At 34.8% G+C, this 16,574-nt stretch overlaps 3 protein-coding genes and 1 non-coding gene across 5 annotated transcripts; 1 reads left to right on the forward strand and 3 right to left on the reverse strand.

Moving 5' to 3' along the window:
• The first annotated feature begins 2,353 nt into the window (after positions 1 to 2,353).
• LOC111787240 (probable N-acetyltransferase HLS1) lies at positions 2,354 to 4,205 on the forward strand. Its single transcript, XM_023667319.1, has 3 exons — positions 2,354 to 2,756; positions 2,869 to 3,450; positions 3,543 to 4,205. Exons 1-3 carry the CDS (start codon positions 2,574 to 2,576, stop codon positions 3,975 to 3,977), a joined length of 1,200 nt encoding a protein of 399 aa, XP_023523087.1. The 5' UTR covers positions 2,354 to 2,573; the 3' UTR covers positions 3,978 to 4,205.
• A 2,827-nt stretch (positions 4,206 to 7,032) lies between these two features.
• On the reverse strand, positions 7,033 to 9,806 carry LOC111787448 (SAGA-associated factor 11 homolog). Of its 2 annotated transcripts, XM_023667412.1 has the most exons (5): positions 9,716 to 9,806; positions 9,318 to 9,386; positions 7,500 to 7,811; positions 7,342 to 7,394; positions 7,033 to 7,257 (listed from the first exon to the last, which is right to left on the reverse strand). In XM_023667412.1, exons 2-5 carry the CDS (start codon positions 9,351 to 9,353, stop codon positions 7,212 to 7,214), a joined length of 447 nt encoding a protein of 148 aa, XP_023523180.1. In that variant the 5' UTR covers positions 9,354 to 9,386; positions 9,716 to 9,806; the 3' UTR covers positions 7,033 to 7,211. The 2 variants fall into 2 exon arrangements, with proteins under 2 accessions (XP_023523180.1, XP_023523179.1); XM_023667411.1 differs by having other exon boundaries at positions 7,033 to 7,394.
• A 68-nt stretch (positions 9,807 to 9,874) lies between these two features.
• On the reverse strand, positions 9,875 to 9,946 carry TRNAE-UUC. The gene has a single exon. It is a non-coding gene; the product is annotated as a tRNA-Glu (tRNA).
• Positions 9,947 to 11,282: 1,336 nt separating this feature from the next.
• On the reverse strand, positions 11,283 to 14,998 carry LOC111787425 (farnesol kinase, chloroplastic-like). Its single transcript, XM_023667380.1, has 6 exons — positions 14,631 to 14,998; positions 13,319 to 13,386; positions 13,083 to 13,214; positions 11,991 to 12,106; positions 11,781 to 11,895; positions 11,283 to 11,676 (listed from the first exon to the last, which is right to left on the reverse strand). Exons 1-6 carry the CDS (start codon positions 14,940 to 14,942, stop codon positions 11,499 to 11,501), a joined length of 921 nt encoding a protein of 306 aa, XP_023523148.1. The 5' UTR covers positions 14,943 to 14,998; the 3' UTR covers positions 11,283 to 11,498.
• Between the last annotated feature and the right edge of the window lie 1,576 nt (positions 14,999 to 16,574).

Below are 16,574 nucleotides of genomic sequence, written 5' to 3' on the forward strand. Positions count from 1 at the left end.
GTTTTCTAAAACTTTTTTCTTGAACTAGGGACAAAGGCTCGAGCATGCTTCGCTGGGCCGTATGCGACGCAAGAACGAATAAGCTTAACTCACTTGTTGCTGGGAAGTGAGTGCCGCACAATCGCAAGTCCGCTGCCATCAAAGTGCGTTGTCCAAACCCAACCATTTTTTTTAAAAATAAATCGAACTTTTAACTTTTTAGTCAAGTGTATATGTCTTAACTAGTTGGGTCGTGTTTAGATTGACATGAACTCATCGTTTTCTTAAAAGTTGAATAAAACCAACTGACTTACATTTGTGGATAAGAGTAGATATCAAACGATAAAACGAATGGATAGGCCAAAGCTGATCTTATTGTAAATGATCCAACCAAAGAGGTACACAAATTATTTTGATATATTACAACTCATTAGTTGACCTTCAGGAATAATGGTAAGGCAGCTATACGTTCATAGTAAGAATGAGACAATTCAATACATCTTTTTGCTCCAACCAATATATAACATTTTCTTAGCATCCATGAGAGATTTTTAGAACAAAAATTATTAGCCCTACCAATCTTACAAAATCTAAGTATATAAATCGAATTCGAATTAAAAATATCCCCTTGAAAATATACCGAAAAGCCAAAAAAAATATAAAGAACTGGGTTGTCACAATCATACTCTAAATTTTTTTATTTGAGCAAAATTAGATGGATACAAAATCATCACAACTCAAACTTATGGGTTAATTATTTGTAATAATTCTTATGATTCGAGAGAGTTACCCGTATAAAGAACAGGGTTGAATCATCACAACAACTCAAACTTACGGGTTAATTATTTGTAATAATTTTTATAGTTCGAAAGATTTACCCACATAAAGAACTGGGTTGTCACAATCATACTCTAAAAACTTTAATTCGAGCAAAGTTTCACCGATACAAAATCATCACAACTTGAACATACAGGTTACCCATATAATTTAAGTGAAAGTTTTGGAACGATGTTAATGGAGATCCACGTATGAAAATGAATATAAATAATGGGGTTTTGAAGTTTGATTAGAACATAATGGATTCTATGAGACTTGTTTGTCACATGCGCTTTAAAATCAAAAGATATGTGCACGCTCTAAAAGCCCTACAAAGAGGATTATATATTGTATCGACATTTACCACAAAATTATATATAAATATAAGAAGAAAGAAAGAAAGCTATGGGCATGGGGGGTTTTAGTGGGCTTCACTTTCATTTTCGAATCTAATTTTATTGTGTATAAAAGGAGGGAGAAAGAGGCAGAGAGAGGACCACCTAATGCCTCACACCCATGTTCATATATACAAACAAATGGAAGAAAGGGACTTCTCCCTCATTCATAAATCTCTCAATTATAAACAACTTAAATTCTAAATCTACGAGGAAAATCGTTAATACTATATAAATAAAACACTCGTTGAGGTGTTAAAATGACTCGATAACCTGAAGAACCTGATCAACCTAACCCATAAGTTCGATGGATTCATGGGTTTTTCAAAATATATACTAAAATTGAGTTGCATATTCAAAATGACTCCAACAATCCGAATCCTTATCTAATAAGAATCCAAAATAATCCCAACAATCTGAATCAATATCTAATAAGGGTAGTATTAGATAACCTGTATGTAGATAAAATACAATATATTAACGGAGTAAAAAGCTTCTAAAATGATATTTACCTAATTAACAAAAGGGGTGATTAATTAAAGACTTCAAATGATATAATCCACAAGCACTATGGTTTATACAAAAATGATGCACTAAAATTTTAGGCCAAGATGGGGAGAGATATTAATTGATTTTTCCTTTTTTTTTTTTTTCCTTTTTCCAAGCCGGCAAGTGGCGACAAACGAGGGACCGATCCAAAACACCATCGCCAAAAACCTCTTTTCATATATATATATATATATAAATTAAAAAGAACATTCTTTTAAACCCATGATTAGATTCTTATAACTAGTTTACATTACATCCACACGAGAGAGAATAGAAGGATTTTGATCAAAATTAATATCCGTACGACACAAAATTAAAAAAAAAAAGGTTAAAATTTATAAACCAATGAATAAGAGGCACATACCAGAACATATTCTTATGGGCGTGCTCCATGGCGTGAGGCTGAGGTTATCCTAACGTTGTCATAATGTAAATTATAATTAACATCAAAAAATGGCAAAACTTATAACACATAAACCACACAATATATCTCTGTCTGAAAACCATAAAAGAAAAGAAAAAGAAAATAATAAAGATCCCAGAAATGGAACCCCACCAAATTTGGGTATAAAAGGCCAATCATCAGACTCAAAAATTTCCAAGCCCCTCAAAAGAGAAAGCTAAGAAGCTACCTGTGCTTAGCAGTATGTCTTTTAAAGGCTTGATTTGAACTAGCAGTGTATTTATATATATATACATATATATATATATATATAAGAGCTAGAGATAGAGAGAAGCAGTGATATTTATCTGTGTTTTTCTGTTTGTTTCCCACGAAAAGAGAAGTGAAGTGGGGGGAGAATTCTCTCTCTTTTTTTGTTTATACATAGAAAAATGAGATACGAAGAGGAGATTTTGATAATAAGAAGCTATGATGGGCAATCTGCAGATAGAGCTAGAGTGGAAGATCTAGAGAGAAGATGCGAGGTAGGGCCATCTGAACGAGTTTTTCTCTTCACAGACACAATGGGTGACCCCATTTGTAGGATCAGAAACAGTCCCTTGTACAAGATGCTGGTATTTCCCTCCCACCACTCTCCCCCCTCTACTTCTTCATCTATCTTTTCTTCTTCTTCTTTTAAATATATCGTATCCTATCAACTTAAGATTTTGGGATTGTTTACTCTAGGTTGCAGAAGTGGACAACCAGTTGGTTGGTGTGATTCAAGGCTCGATAAAGGTGGTTACGGTTCACCAAGCACCGAAAGATCGAGCTAAGGTTGGCTATGTTTTAGGCCTTCGAGTTGCGCAGTCGTTTCGACGCCGAGGGATTGGCTACAACCTTGTTCGACGGCTTGAGGAGTGGTTTGTCGCCAATGATGTGGACTATGCTTACATGGCGACGGAGAAAGACAATGAAGCCTCTGTGAAGCTATTCATCAATAAGCTTGGATATACCAACTTTAGAGTTCCAGCTATTTTGGTGAACCCGGTAAAACATTACCGACCATATCACCTCCCTTCTAACATACAAATTTCTAGCCTAAAAGTCGATGTTGCTGAGTTTCTCTATCGGAAATTCATGGCGTCTACTGAGTTCTTCCCCCACGACATCGATCATGTGCTTAAACACAAGCTTAGTCTTGGCTCGTGGGTTGCTTACTATAAAGATGACGACGCCACCACTCCCAAATTCGAAACTAATGGTGGCAAATCGGAAATGGTAATACCAAAATGTTGGGCAATGCTAAGTGTATGGAATAGTGGAGAGGTGAGTATTAAGCTACAACTCAAGACTAAAGCTTTTTAAGTTGATAGGTTACAGTAGTATACTTAATCTTTTTCATTAATTTTGTTGACAAGGTATTCAAGCTCCGGCTTGGAAAGGCACCATTGTCATGCTTGATATACACGGAGAGCTCGAAGGTGATAGACAAGATCTTCCCATGTCTAAAGCTACCATCGATTCCGGATTTCTACGAGCCATTTGGATTCTACTTCATGTACGGGGTTCATCGGGAGGGGAAGGGGATGGGGACGAGGAAGCTAGTGAAGGCACTATGCCAGTACGTGCACAACATGGCTGCAGCAGCTAGGGACTGTAAAGTGATAGTAACAGAGATTGGAGGAGAAGACTCGCTAAGAGATGAGATTCCACATTGGAAGCTACTGTCATGCCCGGAGGATTTATGGTGCATCAAGGCATTGAAGAAAGAAGCAAGAAATAGCCTACATGAATTGACAAAAACCCCACCAACTACAAGACCAGCCCTTTTTGTAGACCCAAGAGAGGTATGAAGATCAAAGTCATATCAATATTAATAAATCCCAAACTTAATAACTTAATCACAAACTAAACACAAAATCCAACATATAAGTTATAAACTCTCACCTTTCATGTACATATCACCATGTATACACTCCCAGTAATAGTGGGTTGATTTTTATTTTTGTCCCTAATAAAAACTATTACTCACCTATTTTTGTATTCTTAATAGTTTCAAATCATAAAAATCCATTTTGGTCCCTTTCCATCTAACCATTCTCAAACACAAACACAAGTGCCTCATGATGTTAGGTAAAATTTTTGTTGAACGTACTGTATTATAGGGACCAAGTAGACTTTTATGCAACATTCCAAAAATCATAAAACAACCCACATTTGAATTCGAAAGGACGTATACTAGTGGAAACAACTAGGCTATACACAAACGAGCAAATAGGAATCACACTCAAGAATTCGCGATCCATATTCGCACGACATACTCAAAAGAATTCATGAAATATCAATAGAGTTGAAACAGAATAATTGACTTGAAAAGTGAAAGATGTAATTGGGGAGGGGGGGTATGAGGGGTTTGCTTTAAACCCCACCTCATGTGTAACTGTAGTTTAGAAGACATATCCAGAAAATCCATGTCGAGTAGAGTGGTGGGAGCTTTTATTGTTGTAACTTTCACAACGGTGACAAAAAATCTTGAAAGATTTCCCTAATTAGGAGCCACCTTCCCAGTGTCCTCTACAACTCTAAATAATAATACCACCCTCTCTCTCTTTCTCTATCTTTTTTCTGGGACTACTCAATCATAAGCCTGAAGGTGGTCCTTTCTTTATTATTCCACCTGGCTATTACCCTGTTTCTTTCTTTCCTCTCTGCCCCACAGTAAAAAGAAAAAAACATCATACTCAGAACCCCATTAACACTGGAGCAAAAGGACATTTGGAGCATAATTTCATCTTGTTTTTTGTGCTGCTTCTAGCTCATTCTAATTGGTTTACTTCATATAAACAAAAGGAGTTCTATAGTAACTATATGAAACCAAGTCGTTCCATTCTATAACCCAAAACTAATCACATCTGAGTGACCTTATGATTTGGAACTTGGTTCAATCCAATGGGAAGTTCATAAATAACATGGAGGAATTCTAAAAGCTGAAAAGAAAATGATCTATGGATCGTATAAATTTCAAATTATCTTATTTGTTTGTTTTTTTCTTTTTTTCTTTTTCTTTTGGAGAAGACTTGATAAGATTGTTTTAAAGAAGAAATGTTAAAGTTCACCAAAAGATAATACAATAACTTGGTAGTCAACTTAAAGACAAGTTAAGTTAACCGTTAAGGCATTAGTAATCTTTTCTATAGATTGAAGGTAAGAATTCTCACTACACAACTGCAATGCTTTGTTCTAGAAAAACAACAATTTGATTTAAGACAGTTTACAATGCAAATAAATAGTAGAAATAAAGTTGAAAACTATAAATAGTTGAAATAATTACATGTTAACATGAACTTTCAAGCACGGAGAAAAGATACTTCATAATTAATAATCAAATATATTTAGATAGATGTGATCTACAAAAAAATACACAACCCAAAACTCTCTAAAGTAGTATAGATTATCATGACATTAAGATCATCAGTTTCATGTAGATTATTAATTTAATCCTCTTAACTGTAAATTTTTTTTCTGAGATCCACCTGAAAAGTGACATCTAGCATATAATATCTAAATTCTGATATGAAAAACAGGGTTTACAATATACTGGATAAAAGCCAAAAGAGAAAATGAAACAAAAGCAGAAAAAGAGTGCGATGTGCGTATAATGAATTATTCTGTGTGTTCCTGCCAAGGAAGGAAATCCACTTCCCACTTTTTTGTTAGTGCTAATGACAACCTTTTCAAATAAGAGCATGTATGCCAATAACTACAAGAACTTCATAAAGTTTCTAATCATGATTAAAAATGAAGATAATGATGATACCTTTGGTGTTTGATGATGTGTTTATTCTGGAGAGAGAGGACAGAGATGTAGGACCCTTTTTTCCTCCAAATCTTCTAAAGAAACTGCTTTACCTGAGTGGAGCACCTACACTTCATTAGTGGTGAATTTGTGGTTTACATAAATTAAAGAAACTAATCATTATTTGATCTCCAGTTTTGGAAAAAGTTATGCATAATCCAAAGTATTTTACCATTTCTCTCTCGGATATTTATAAAAACTATGCAAGTGATAATCATACTGTACCAGTAACTTTGAATAATTTTGTTTTCTTAGGCTAATGCAACAGGAAGTTCAAAAACAAATGGGCAAATTCAAGAAGCCATTATCAAACACAGTAAAGTTTAACAGTCCAAAATTGAAAGCAATTATATGGCAGAAATACGAATGGTTTGTGTGAGAGAGACGTATCTGAGCACAACTCTTGTTCAATTTGCACATAGAAGAAGTCAGCCATACGGGTCTCATAAACTTCCAAACACTGAATTATGGTCCCTGCAATCAGACTTGAAATCTTCGAGCAAATGAAAGTGGAGAGTGGAGACCACTGATGCAGACTTAATTAACATTCTAGTTTCCAGTGGCTGAGCATAGAGTGGTAACCTTTAGGACCACCTTCCTGCAATTTGCTTCCATAAAATTGTTAAAAGAATTACAAGCAAAAGAGCTGAATATCTTGGGAACTGTCAGATAATGAACACAGCAAGAGTTCAACCGTCTTTATAATCTTTGTGGCCCCTTTCAGAAGATCCAGTATGATAAGGACTCAAGTTTTATGGAACCAAATGGAAATATTTGATACACTTGGAGCTAGATACTCTACTTTTAAATGATCCTCACGTTCTACTCAATCTTACAATATCTGAAGCATTGAAAAAAATTATATATGTTCTAGACAGGTAGCCATCAAAGATCGATCCCCACATCGAAATAATATCCAGATTGACCAATTGAACTCAATTTTCTAATTACATTTCAAGGTAAAGAAATGACATTAGAGTCGCACTTAACTTCCTTTCTTCGAACTTCTGTACAAGATCTTCAGCGTCAAAATTTGGAACAGACGAAAGTAATGAACCCATAATACATCCAGATTCCAAACAGAACATATTTTTTCCCATGTAATGATAACCCATACAAAGAAGTCATGTAAAATAAAAACATGACAGGAGATATCATTAAATTCCTGCGAGCACATTCAGATTACAGTATGTTTTCCTAAATTGAAATAACTCAGCCATTGCACTGTTGTTCATGGCTCTCCGGATGGACCGTTTGAGTACTCGCCCCCTGCAAGACTAGATGTTCCATTAGGTAAGCGATTTGTGCTGGTGGAATTAGGATAAGGAGAATATGCAGAAACAGAACTGCCTCGTGAATACCGGCTCTGTGTAGCTGTACTACTTCTTGTCACTTTGAGACGAGCCTTTCTACCCTATAGTATAGATTAGACAGTTGATGAGTAGAGTGAAAAGAGATTTAAAAAATAGAAGCAGAATGTGTGAACAAAACATATATCAATTAAGGGGTAGAGAGTTACCCTTCCCATGCATTTCTCTAAATGCGGGGCAAATCTCCCAGCCACAATTGATCGACCACAATTCATGCAATCAAATATTTCGCTTGCAACAGAAGGATGATTTTGTCCAAAAATATCAACTACATATTTGCCGTTTGCTTCACTACTATTGCTAGAATCAGCTACTCTTACTCGCGCCTGTGCTGAAAGTCTTAATTCTTCTTCTTCCTCTTCTAAGTTACGATCAAGACCTAACCTTGCTATTCGATGGCATTCCGATGCAACATCAACAATCACGGAATCCAGGAGATCCCCAAAGAAATTAGATGAAAGCTGCAAATATAAGCAGAAAGCAACAGAAGTACCCGTTCTGTTAGTTCTGTGTCCTGAAAAAAGGAAGTTAAAAGCGATCACTAATACCACTACTACCATACTTGTGCTTTCATGGCATGTTTGACACATCAGGCATACTCCGGCAAGCCCTTTTTTAAGAATACTACATCCAATGTTATAAAAGGTTGCTTTGAGGTAAGACTCTAACTTATAGCCTCAAGATTTATGTCATCTATGGACCATAAGAGACTTACACCTTCGTGAAAATGCATTGAGGCTTAAAGGCTTTATGCCACATGCAATGATTGGAGGAATAATATTAATTTGTCCCATTCTTCAAAAGATATAAAAGTTTGAGTTGTGACATTATAAATTATTACTACTTTTACTGCTCATGCTTCAAAAACATAGATGACAAAAACTATGGAACAAGTCAATCATATTATTGATAATAGTAATCATGTTAAAAATATCCTTTTAGAATTTTGGGTTAAGTTGCAATTTATAGGGGTGGTTTTTTTTTTTATACTTTTATATAATTTCTACTTCATCATACAAACTTAGGATTTGTATAATGTTTCCAAATAAAGTTGAGGTCTACCCCTTTTGTGGCCATGAGGCTTACATCTTGCCTCTTCAAGAGAAAAAGCCTTAAGGTCACACCTTTATCCTTTTAAAAACCTTGATGACATCATAAGTAGGGTAGAGAAATTCAAACCTATGACCTCTTAAAGAAAATAGAGATGTCTAAGCTTATATTAGCATTAGACCAGCCTTTTCTCACACGTGAAAATAGTTAGACAAAGCTTTCAAATAATTCATTGAGTTTAACATGTTGGTTTAGGTGTTGACAGACTGCTGCTAACATAATAAGATCTATCAAAAGAACCAGCCAGACGCACATCGCTCATCCAAGCAATCGAGGGAGAAATATCATATATTGTACACACGCGACTTCACATTTTTTACAATTCTATTTCTGGAAAATGTCAACGACAATTAAGAAAATTTACTGCAAAGAGTAACGTACTAGAAATCCTTTTTTTTTTCTTTAAAGAAATTCTAATCCATTTACATAGACACATACACTTTGGTGCAGATATAAGCACACAAACAACATAAATGGAGTTCGGGTGCTTTTCCTCATATCTAGAAACCAATTTGGTCGACTATCATCAAACTGAGGTGGGGGAAATCTGTGAAATAGAGCTTACCATTTGGTAGGTTCCTTTTGGTTAGTTAGGAACTGATTGGGCTAATTAGGTTAAGATTAACTAATTGCTTGTCAGTTATTCTAGTTAGACTGTAAGGCTTGTAAACCGTTTATAACAGTGATATTAGACCATTGTACGCTTGTCTTTGCATATTTCATATCAGCAATTAAATCAGGCTTTGGTTCTATATCATAAACATAAACAAAGATATTATAACTGTTGCCTTCATTTCTCATTATTCATGCTAAATAAAAATAAGAAAAAGAAGAACAAATATATAGGAAAAGGTTACCTGAGACGATGCATTGTCCTCATCAGGCATTGACATGGATCTAGAAGAAGGAAGAGTTTCAATACAGACCTGGAAACATTATAACCAGGAAAAATGTTACAGCACAATGACTAAACAAATTTATAGAATCATCATTCCATTCAATAACTGAAATTGAATAAAAGACGAAATCGAAGTACGCAAGAACCGGTAGAAGGATTAACAAATTCTTAAATTATCAAACATGTAAAGGTCACCAAACCAAACAAGTAAAGCAATATATATATTAACATTCTAAAATCATGCAAACTGGCATCAAACGCAAGCATTTCTGGAAAATTGATTATACAAGAAAGTTCGTGAAATCAGGCAAATCAATGGAAACGGAGACAAATGCAGAAAGCAATCGCTGAACTTACTGATATGGATAGCGACTACAAATCCAAGCTAATTGGGAGCCGACATGACTGCATAAAGGGGAAGAACTAGGAAGTAAAAAGAAGATTCATCGAGAATAAGAGGGGAATAAATATGTTAAATAATAATTTAAAATTAAAATTAAAAAAATATTGAAAAAGTTCCGTTGCCGGGAATCGAACCCGGGTCTCCTGGGTGAAAGCCAGATATCCTAACCGCTGGACGACAACGGAATTTGTTGACATGAGTTTATTATTTAACATCTTATCAACTTATTTTTATGTTTAAAATAAACTAAATTAATAAAAATACTTTTCAACTTTCGAAAATACCTGTTTTAAATTAAAACCATTAATACTTTATTTCAAAAATATCCTTAAATTTTAAAATGTTTCATTAATACTGTTTTAACTTTAAACAAAAAAAAAATAAAACGAAATTTTAAAAATCGCATTAATACTCTTAACTAATAAATAAATAAAAGATAAAAGACATTTTTTAACCTTTAGAAAATATCAAACAGATAAGACAAAGATAAGTTATGTTGGGTAATGATAGGTTACGCTATGTATTGATATGCTACGTTATGTCATGCTATGTCATGTTACACCATGTTGAGCTATGTTATGTTATGATAAACCATGATATAATCATGCCTTTGTATAATAGTAATATGTGAAATTTGGGCAGTGCATAAATCTTCATAGAAAATATCATGGAAGCTAAGTTATGTAATAGGAATTGCACACGAATTACGTAAGCATAATTCACACACTTACTATGTTAAAGATGTCGGAGGTTTGTTTTGCATCACGTATAATGTCATGACTATAATTTATGGAGATCTCATGCGATTTTATGTGATGCGTGCATTGGGATACTTTCCCACTATAATTTGTATGGATGTGTGCAATATGATATATGATTTATGACATTATATTTATCATGATGTATTGACAGCCCTTCCCCCTCCGTGGTGTTCGGCAAAGAGCCCATTAGTGAGTGTTGGTTCAGCAAGCCAGGGTTAGGGGGTGTGCAAGCCCACCTGGTGGGTCCATACTAACACATGTGGGTCCACATGGGAAAGTTGTCTAAAGTCATGTTATACTATGATAAAAGAATAGGTCCCCATGTTACATGTGTTTACATTCTTTACTCCCAAGACTGAAGTCAGTTACGAAATATTTCTTAAAATACTCAAGTCATACTTTTACATTTCAGGTAAAGGCGAGGCACATTGTACGGATGACGACGACGTCACATTAGAGACCGTGAAACCAGTATTAGGGTAGCTGCATTTTTATTTTGAGTGTTTCTTAAGATACTGAAGTCATACTTTTACATTTCAAGTAAGGGCGAGGCACATTGTACAGATGACGATGACGAGTAGCTACATTTTTATTTTGCTTATTAGTCATTAGTACAGGTAGTATTATTTCCTAATTTTTGTAATTTATTTATTATTATGTTTGTTTCTCAAAAGGTTAGGTTTGATTTAAAGATTTTATTTTAAATGTATAAGTCCATGACATCGTTTATGAACTGTTTAAAATGAAGGCTTCTATCACATCATACTTATGATAACAACTTTATAGTAGAAAAATAGGATCGTTACAATAGGACCATATCTCCATAAAAATAGAGTCGTTACAATAGAACTGTATCTCGAGGAAAATCTATTCAAGTCTATAATAAGACTTCACAACAAACAAGCAGGATTTGTAAGAAATCCCCAAATTTGCCTATTCTTCTAGGAATAGCAACTTTGTTTGTTGGCCCCAAATGCTAAAAGACTAGGCTCCCCACCAGAAAGGAAGTGAGTGGAACAGTGAGGTTATCATCAATCTCAGTGCTAATGGGGAGAGACTCAACCAATGCTGAGGCAAGAGACACAACTAAGAATCCCAAAACCATTCTGCTGCTTCCTTCTACGTACCCAAATGAGGAGAAATAGTACATATACCTGCCATTCACAATGCAAACTCTTATATCTAAACCAATCAAGAAAGATCACAAACAGACTAACTCGTAGCTCGATGCTCGATGCTCGAGTTCGAAAGAAATTACCCAACAGATGCAAGAAAGCCAGCAGATGCCATTGCTACACTACCAACTATAGACTTGTTTTTGTTGTATGAGATCTTTTGAGTTCCAAATCGTCTTCCAACGATATCGGCCACCCCTGAAATAGCAACGTGTGAAAAATGTTACGAGGCCTTGACGTCGTTGCGTCGGTTAAGCTCTAGATATGTGCTTAGATAAAAGTGAAAGTAGTACCATCTCCAGCACACAAGTTGCATATGAGAGCAATTGAAATGGGGGACGTCCTCCAATAGAATATGCAAACTAATGTAATTGTTGCAACATAATACAATGGTCCCTTCAATAGCTCCCTGATGGATGAAAATATGCAGGTCAAATTAAAAAGTATGTACAAGGGCACACAAAAGGAGTCCTCAACTACTCGTCGAAAACGACTCGAATCCAAAAGAATAAGACCAAGCTGATAATTTCAAAAGGTTTGATTAACGGATGTCCAAAATGAAGAAATAAAGCTCACCACTTTCGTGAGTATCATCCAACATTTGTATCAACATAATAGTTCTTATTCTGTGGCATTCTCTTGGTGGAGAACATTTCGTGTACTAGTGTTGTACAGGAGTATAAATACTAACAACCACTAATTTTCAGCCATATGGAATTAGTAAATGATATGACAATTGGACCAAAAGCCTTCCAAAAGCATCGAACTAATGGATAGTTTTGCTTCTCAAAGAATCAACCGTAGAAAGTGTGAGATTTCACATCGATTAAGGAGGGGGAACGAAGTATTTTTATAAGGGTGTGGAAACCTCTCCGTAGCAGACGAGTTTTAAAACCTTAAGGGGAAGCCCAAAAGGGAAAGCCCAAAGAGGACAATATCTGCTAGCGGTGAGCTTGAGCTATTACAAATGGTTTCAGAGCCAATTAACGAGAAGGTTGAGCACTGAAGGGGGGTGGTCACCAAGCAGTGTGTCAGTGAGGACGCTGAGCCCCAAAGGGAAGTGAATTGTGAGATACTAATTCGGTTGGAGAGGGGAACGAAGCATTCTTTATAAGGGTGTGGAAACCTCTCCCTAGCAGACACGTTTTAAAAAAGCTCGAAAGGGAAAGTTCAAAGAGGACAATATCTACTAACGGTTTAGGCCATTAGATAAGCTATATACTTCATTTTAACAGCCAAAGAACTCGTAATGCCAAGGAAGACAGCATTCATTTGGTTAACTGTATGTATAGCCAGAGATTGATCTTGATAGGAAGCTCAAATCAACTAACACACAGGCACCCCAAAAACTTATCTAACATGATTATGTTCTTACGAAGTTGTACCTGTAGTCTCCATATCTGGTCATTGACTTTACTGTGGCCTCATCTTTCACTATTCCAAATCCAAAGACAAGCATTCGTATTATATTGACACCCGGAACTAGAGAGGCCAATATCGCTCCTCGACGACCAGAACTGCAATAAGGAGTATAGCCACATTTGATTCAACCATATTTGTGCAAGTACAGATAGCAAGAGAAGGAGCAGCAGAATTAACATTTTTTCAGTCTTAAGTTCACCTGAACATAGGCCAGCAAAGCATGAAAGCAAGCCCAATGCTTATATGAACAAGCTTCCTGTTCAATTTCTGAACCAAGTATAGGTAAGTAAACTCCTTTGACAAAAGATTAAAATAGGTGTAACGACCGAAGCCCACCGCTAGCAAATATTGTTCATTTTGGACTTTCCCTCAAGGCTTTAAAACGCAACTGCTAGGAAAAGGTTTCCACACCCTTATAAAGGGTGTTTCGTTCTCCTCCCCAACCAATGTGGGACCCCACCAAATCTACCCTCTTCGAGGCCTAGCGTCCTTACTGGCACACTGTCTCGTGTCTACTCCCCTCCGAGGAACAACCTCCACGTTGGCACATCGCCTGGTGTCTAGCTCTGACACCATTTGTAATGGCTCAAGCCCACCGCTAGCAGATATTGTCCTCCTTGGGCTTTCCCTTTCGGGGTTCCCCTCAAGGCTTTAAAACGTGTCTGGTAGGGAAAGGTTTCCACACCCTTATAAAAGGTGTTTCGTTCTCCTCCCCAACCGATGTGGGATATCACAATAGGAAAGTTGGATTTCCACGATTTGATGCCTCGACAATTAAGCATTTTCCAATATCAGAATATGCATAAGAATGATTGTTTATCAGCAATGTGCACAGAGCATATGCCTACTTGAACTTAACCATCGTTTCCTTATGGTATATCAGTACTAATACTACAGTCAAGAACAGAATATGCATAACAATCATTGTTTATCCAATAAATCATGTGATAACTTGTCAAAATTCTAACTAAAAAGTTCACAAAAGTTCTGTTTTCTTTCTTTCTGAATTCAATCACGAATGAATAACGAATCAAACCATCCATCTTTAAAATGATAACGATTGTCATATCTATTGAATTATGCTTGGATTAACTACTAATCTATGTTTATCTCATAGCGATTATGACACTTATCACTTAAAATCAACGAGATCAAAGTGCTTTTGCAAAAAAATCAAGAAAAGATTAAAAGTGCCCCACAAACATGAGCGTTATGGCCCAAAAGCACTAGCAGAAAACATTTGGTATTAAGCACTTTTTGCTAAAAAACTTTTTTAAAAAACTATTCCCAAACGCACCCAAGCCCAAGAGTTAAATCATAAACTAAAAACATTCCCCCTGTAGTAATGAGTTGCCTTATTTGGATTCCTAACATGGATAAACTTTCTTTTCCTCGATCAGAGCAAAACTTATCGCGTAGCATCCTAAATTTAGTAGAAATCAACCAACTGCCCAAAGAAGAAACGAAGTCAACGACAAGAACAGCAAATCAGTGAACAAAAGAAATAGAACCTGATCAAGGCCGCGCTTAGCCGTTTCCGCCCATAATCGAAGCAAAGAAAAAGCGACTGCACCGGACAAGACACTAGCACAGATGTCGGAGACCACCGGATTATCAGGCAACAACATAGCCGCCGCAACTGGATACTGTTTCCGGCGGATTTTCAGATTGAAGTTCGACCGAAATCCGAAAACGTAGGAATCAGAGCGCAAGTTCGGCGCAGAGATGGAGTTTAAAGAGACGGAAAGTGTTCTGAATCGTGAAAGAAAAGATGGGGACCTGAGTGGATAAACGGTCAACAGACCCAACTGAGAACTAGCCATGGTGGCGGCTCGGCTAGAGCGTAGACGCTGACGCCGGCGTGGGGGTTGAGCCTAAGGATTTAGCGAACCACCTGACGTGGACAGCTATGCTTCGTGTTATGTGTGAATTTGTGTAATTTTAATTTTAATGTCTAATTAAAAACTTTGTTAAATTAAAAAAATATAACAAAATTAATTAGTCAACAGAAAATTACAAAATTATTAATCTAAATTATTAAAAATATATAATCTATCCATAAAATTTCACTCTTAATCTTCATTAAAAATTAATTTAAATATATTCCTCAATAATTGGTTACCAAGCAATTGTTATATGTCGTAATTATTGTTCATTATTTTACTGCTCCCACCAAATTTGCAATTATTTACTACTTATTAATATTTTTATTTTTCAATAATGTATAACCTAATAAATTCAATAATATTTCACTTTAAAATAAAGAAATATATATATTTAATATAAAAAGTGAGCTTTGCGGAAATTTAGCGGGATCGAGAGCCACATAATTAGTAAAGATTACAATCTTTATCTACTGTCTCGTTTAGCTAAAGAAAAAAAAATCTCATGTCATTTCCTGTGATGACATGTCACTATGTCAATCTCAACGTTCAAATTCTAGATGGCTTGACAGTGACATGACATCATGGAGCTACAAGAAGTCGAAACATGTGGTTTTAAATTATAATATATATATATAGCGTTCGTGAATCATGTGAGTAGGGTGCGACTAATATTTTCGACTGGATCTTTTTTCAATTAAATTAAAATCCCAAAATTCTTTCCATTTGATCTCCACCATCAAATTCTTTTACCCTAAATCCAATGGCTGTTATTCGAATTAGAGCCATATTAATCTTAAATCCATAATAATAATAATAATAATAATAAATATTATTATTTTATAAAATTTTGAGCAAAATTATATTTCTATTTTGAAAGAAAAATAAGTTAAAATATATATAAATTTTTTAAGGAAAAAAAAAAGAGAGAGATTTTGAGTAAAATTATATTTCCATTAAAAGAAAAAAACTAAAAACAATAAATTTAGGAAAAAGGACTTCAGAATAAAAATATAAATATAAAAAAAAATCCAAATGTGGAAATTGGTTATAACTTAATTGAGAAGAAAAAAAAAAGGTAAATATTAAATTTAAATATCTCATTCTATTTGCATTAATTAATTATTTATATATATATATATAATAAAAATATGGTTAATTTTTGGGTCGGGTCCAACTCATATATTTTGGGTCGGGTCATAAATTAATTTGGATTAAATTAGGTTAATTTTTTGTTTATAATATACCACAAAGTCTAAATATTTAATAATAATAATAACAACGTTTAATTTTGATGAATTTTTTATAAATATTTTTAACCTAATTTTTAAAAACAATTTCTCCCTCCTTTCCTTTAAATTTATAGAAATTTAAAATAATAATATTTTATATGAATTAGAGGGAGTTAATAATTTTTGTTGTTATGCAAAATAAACAAACTACAATTAAAACAAATAAAATTGAATATTATAAAATTAATTCAAATTTTATTATTTTCAGGAAAAATAATAAAATATATTAACAAATATGTCATTTTTTGTTTACTAATGGTCCTATAAGGAATCAGTTAGA

Source organism: Cucurbita pepo, chromosome LG02, assembly GCF_002806865.2.
Source record: "Cucurbita pepo subsp. pepo cultivar mu-cu-16 chromosome LG02, ASM280686v2, whole genome shotgun sequence".
Classification (NCBI taxonomy): Eukaryota; Viridiplantae; Streptophyta; class Magnoliopsida; order Cucurbitales; family Cucurbitaceae; genus Cucurbita; species Cucurbita pepo.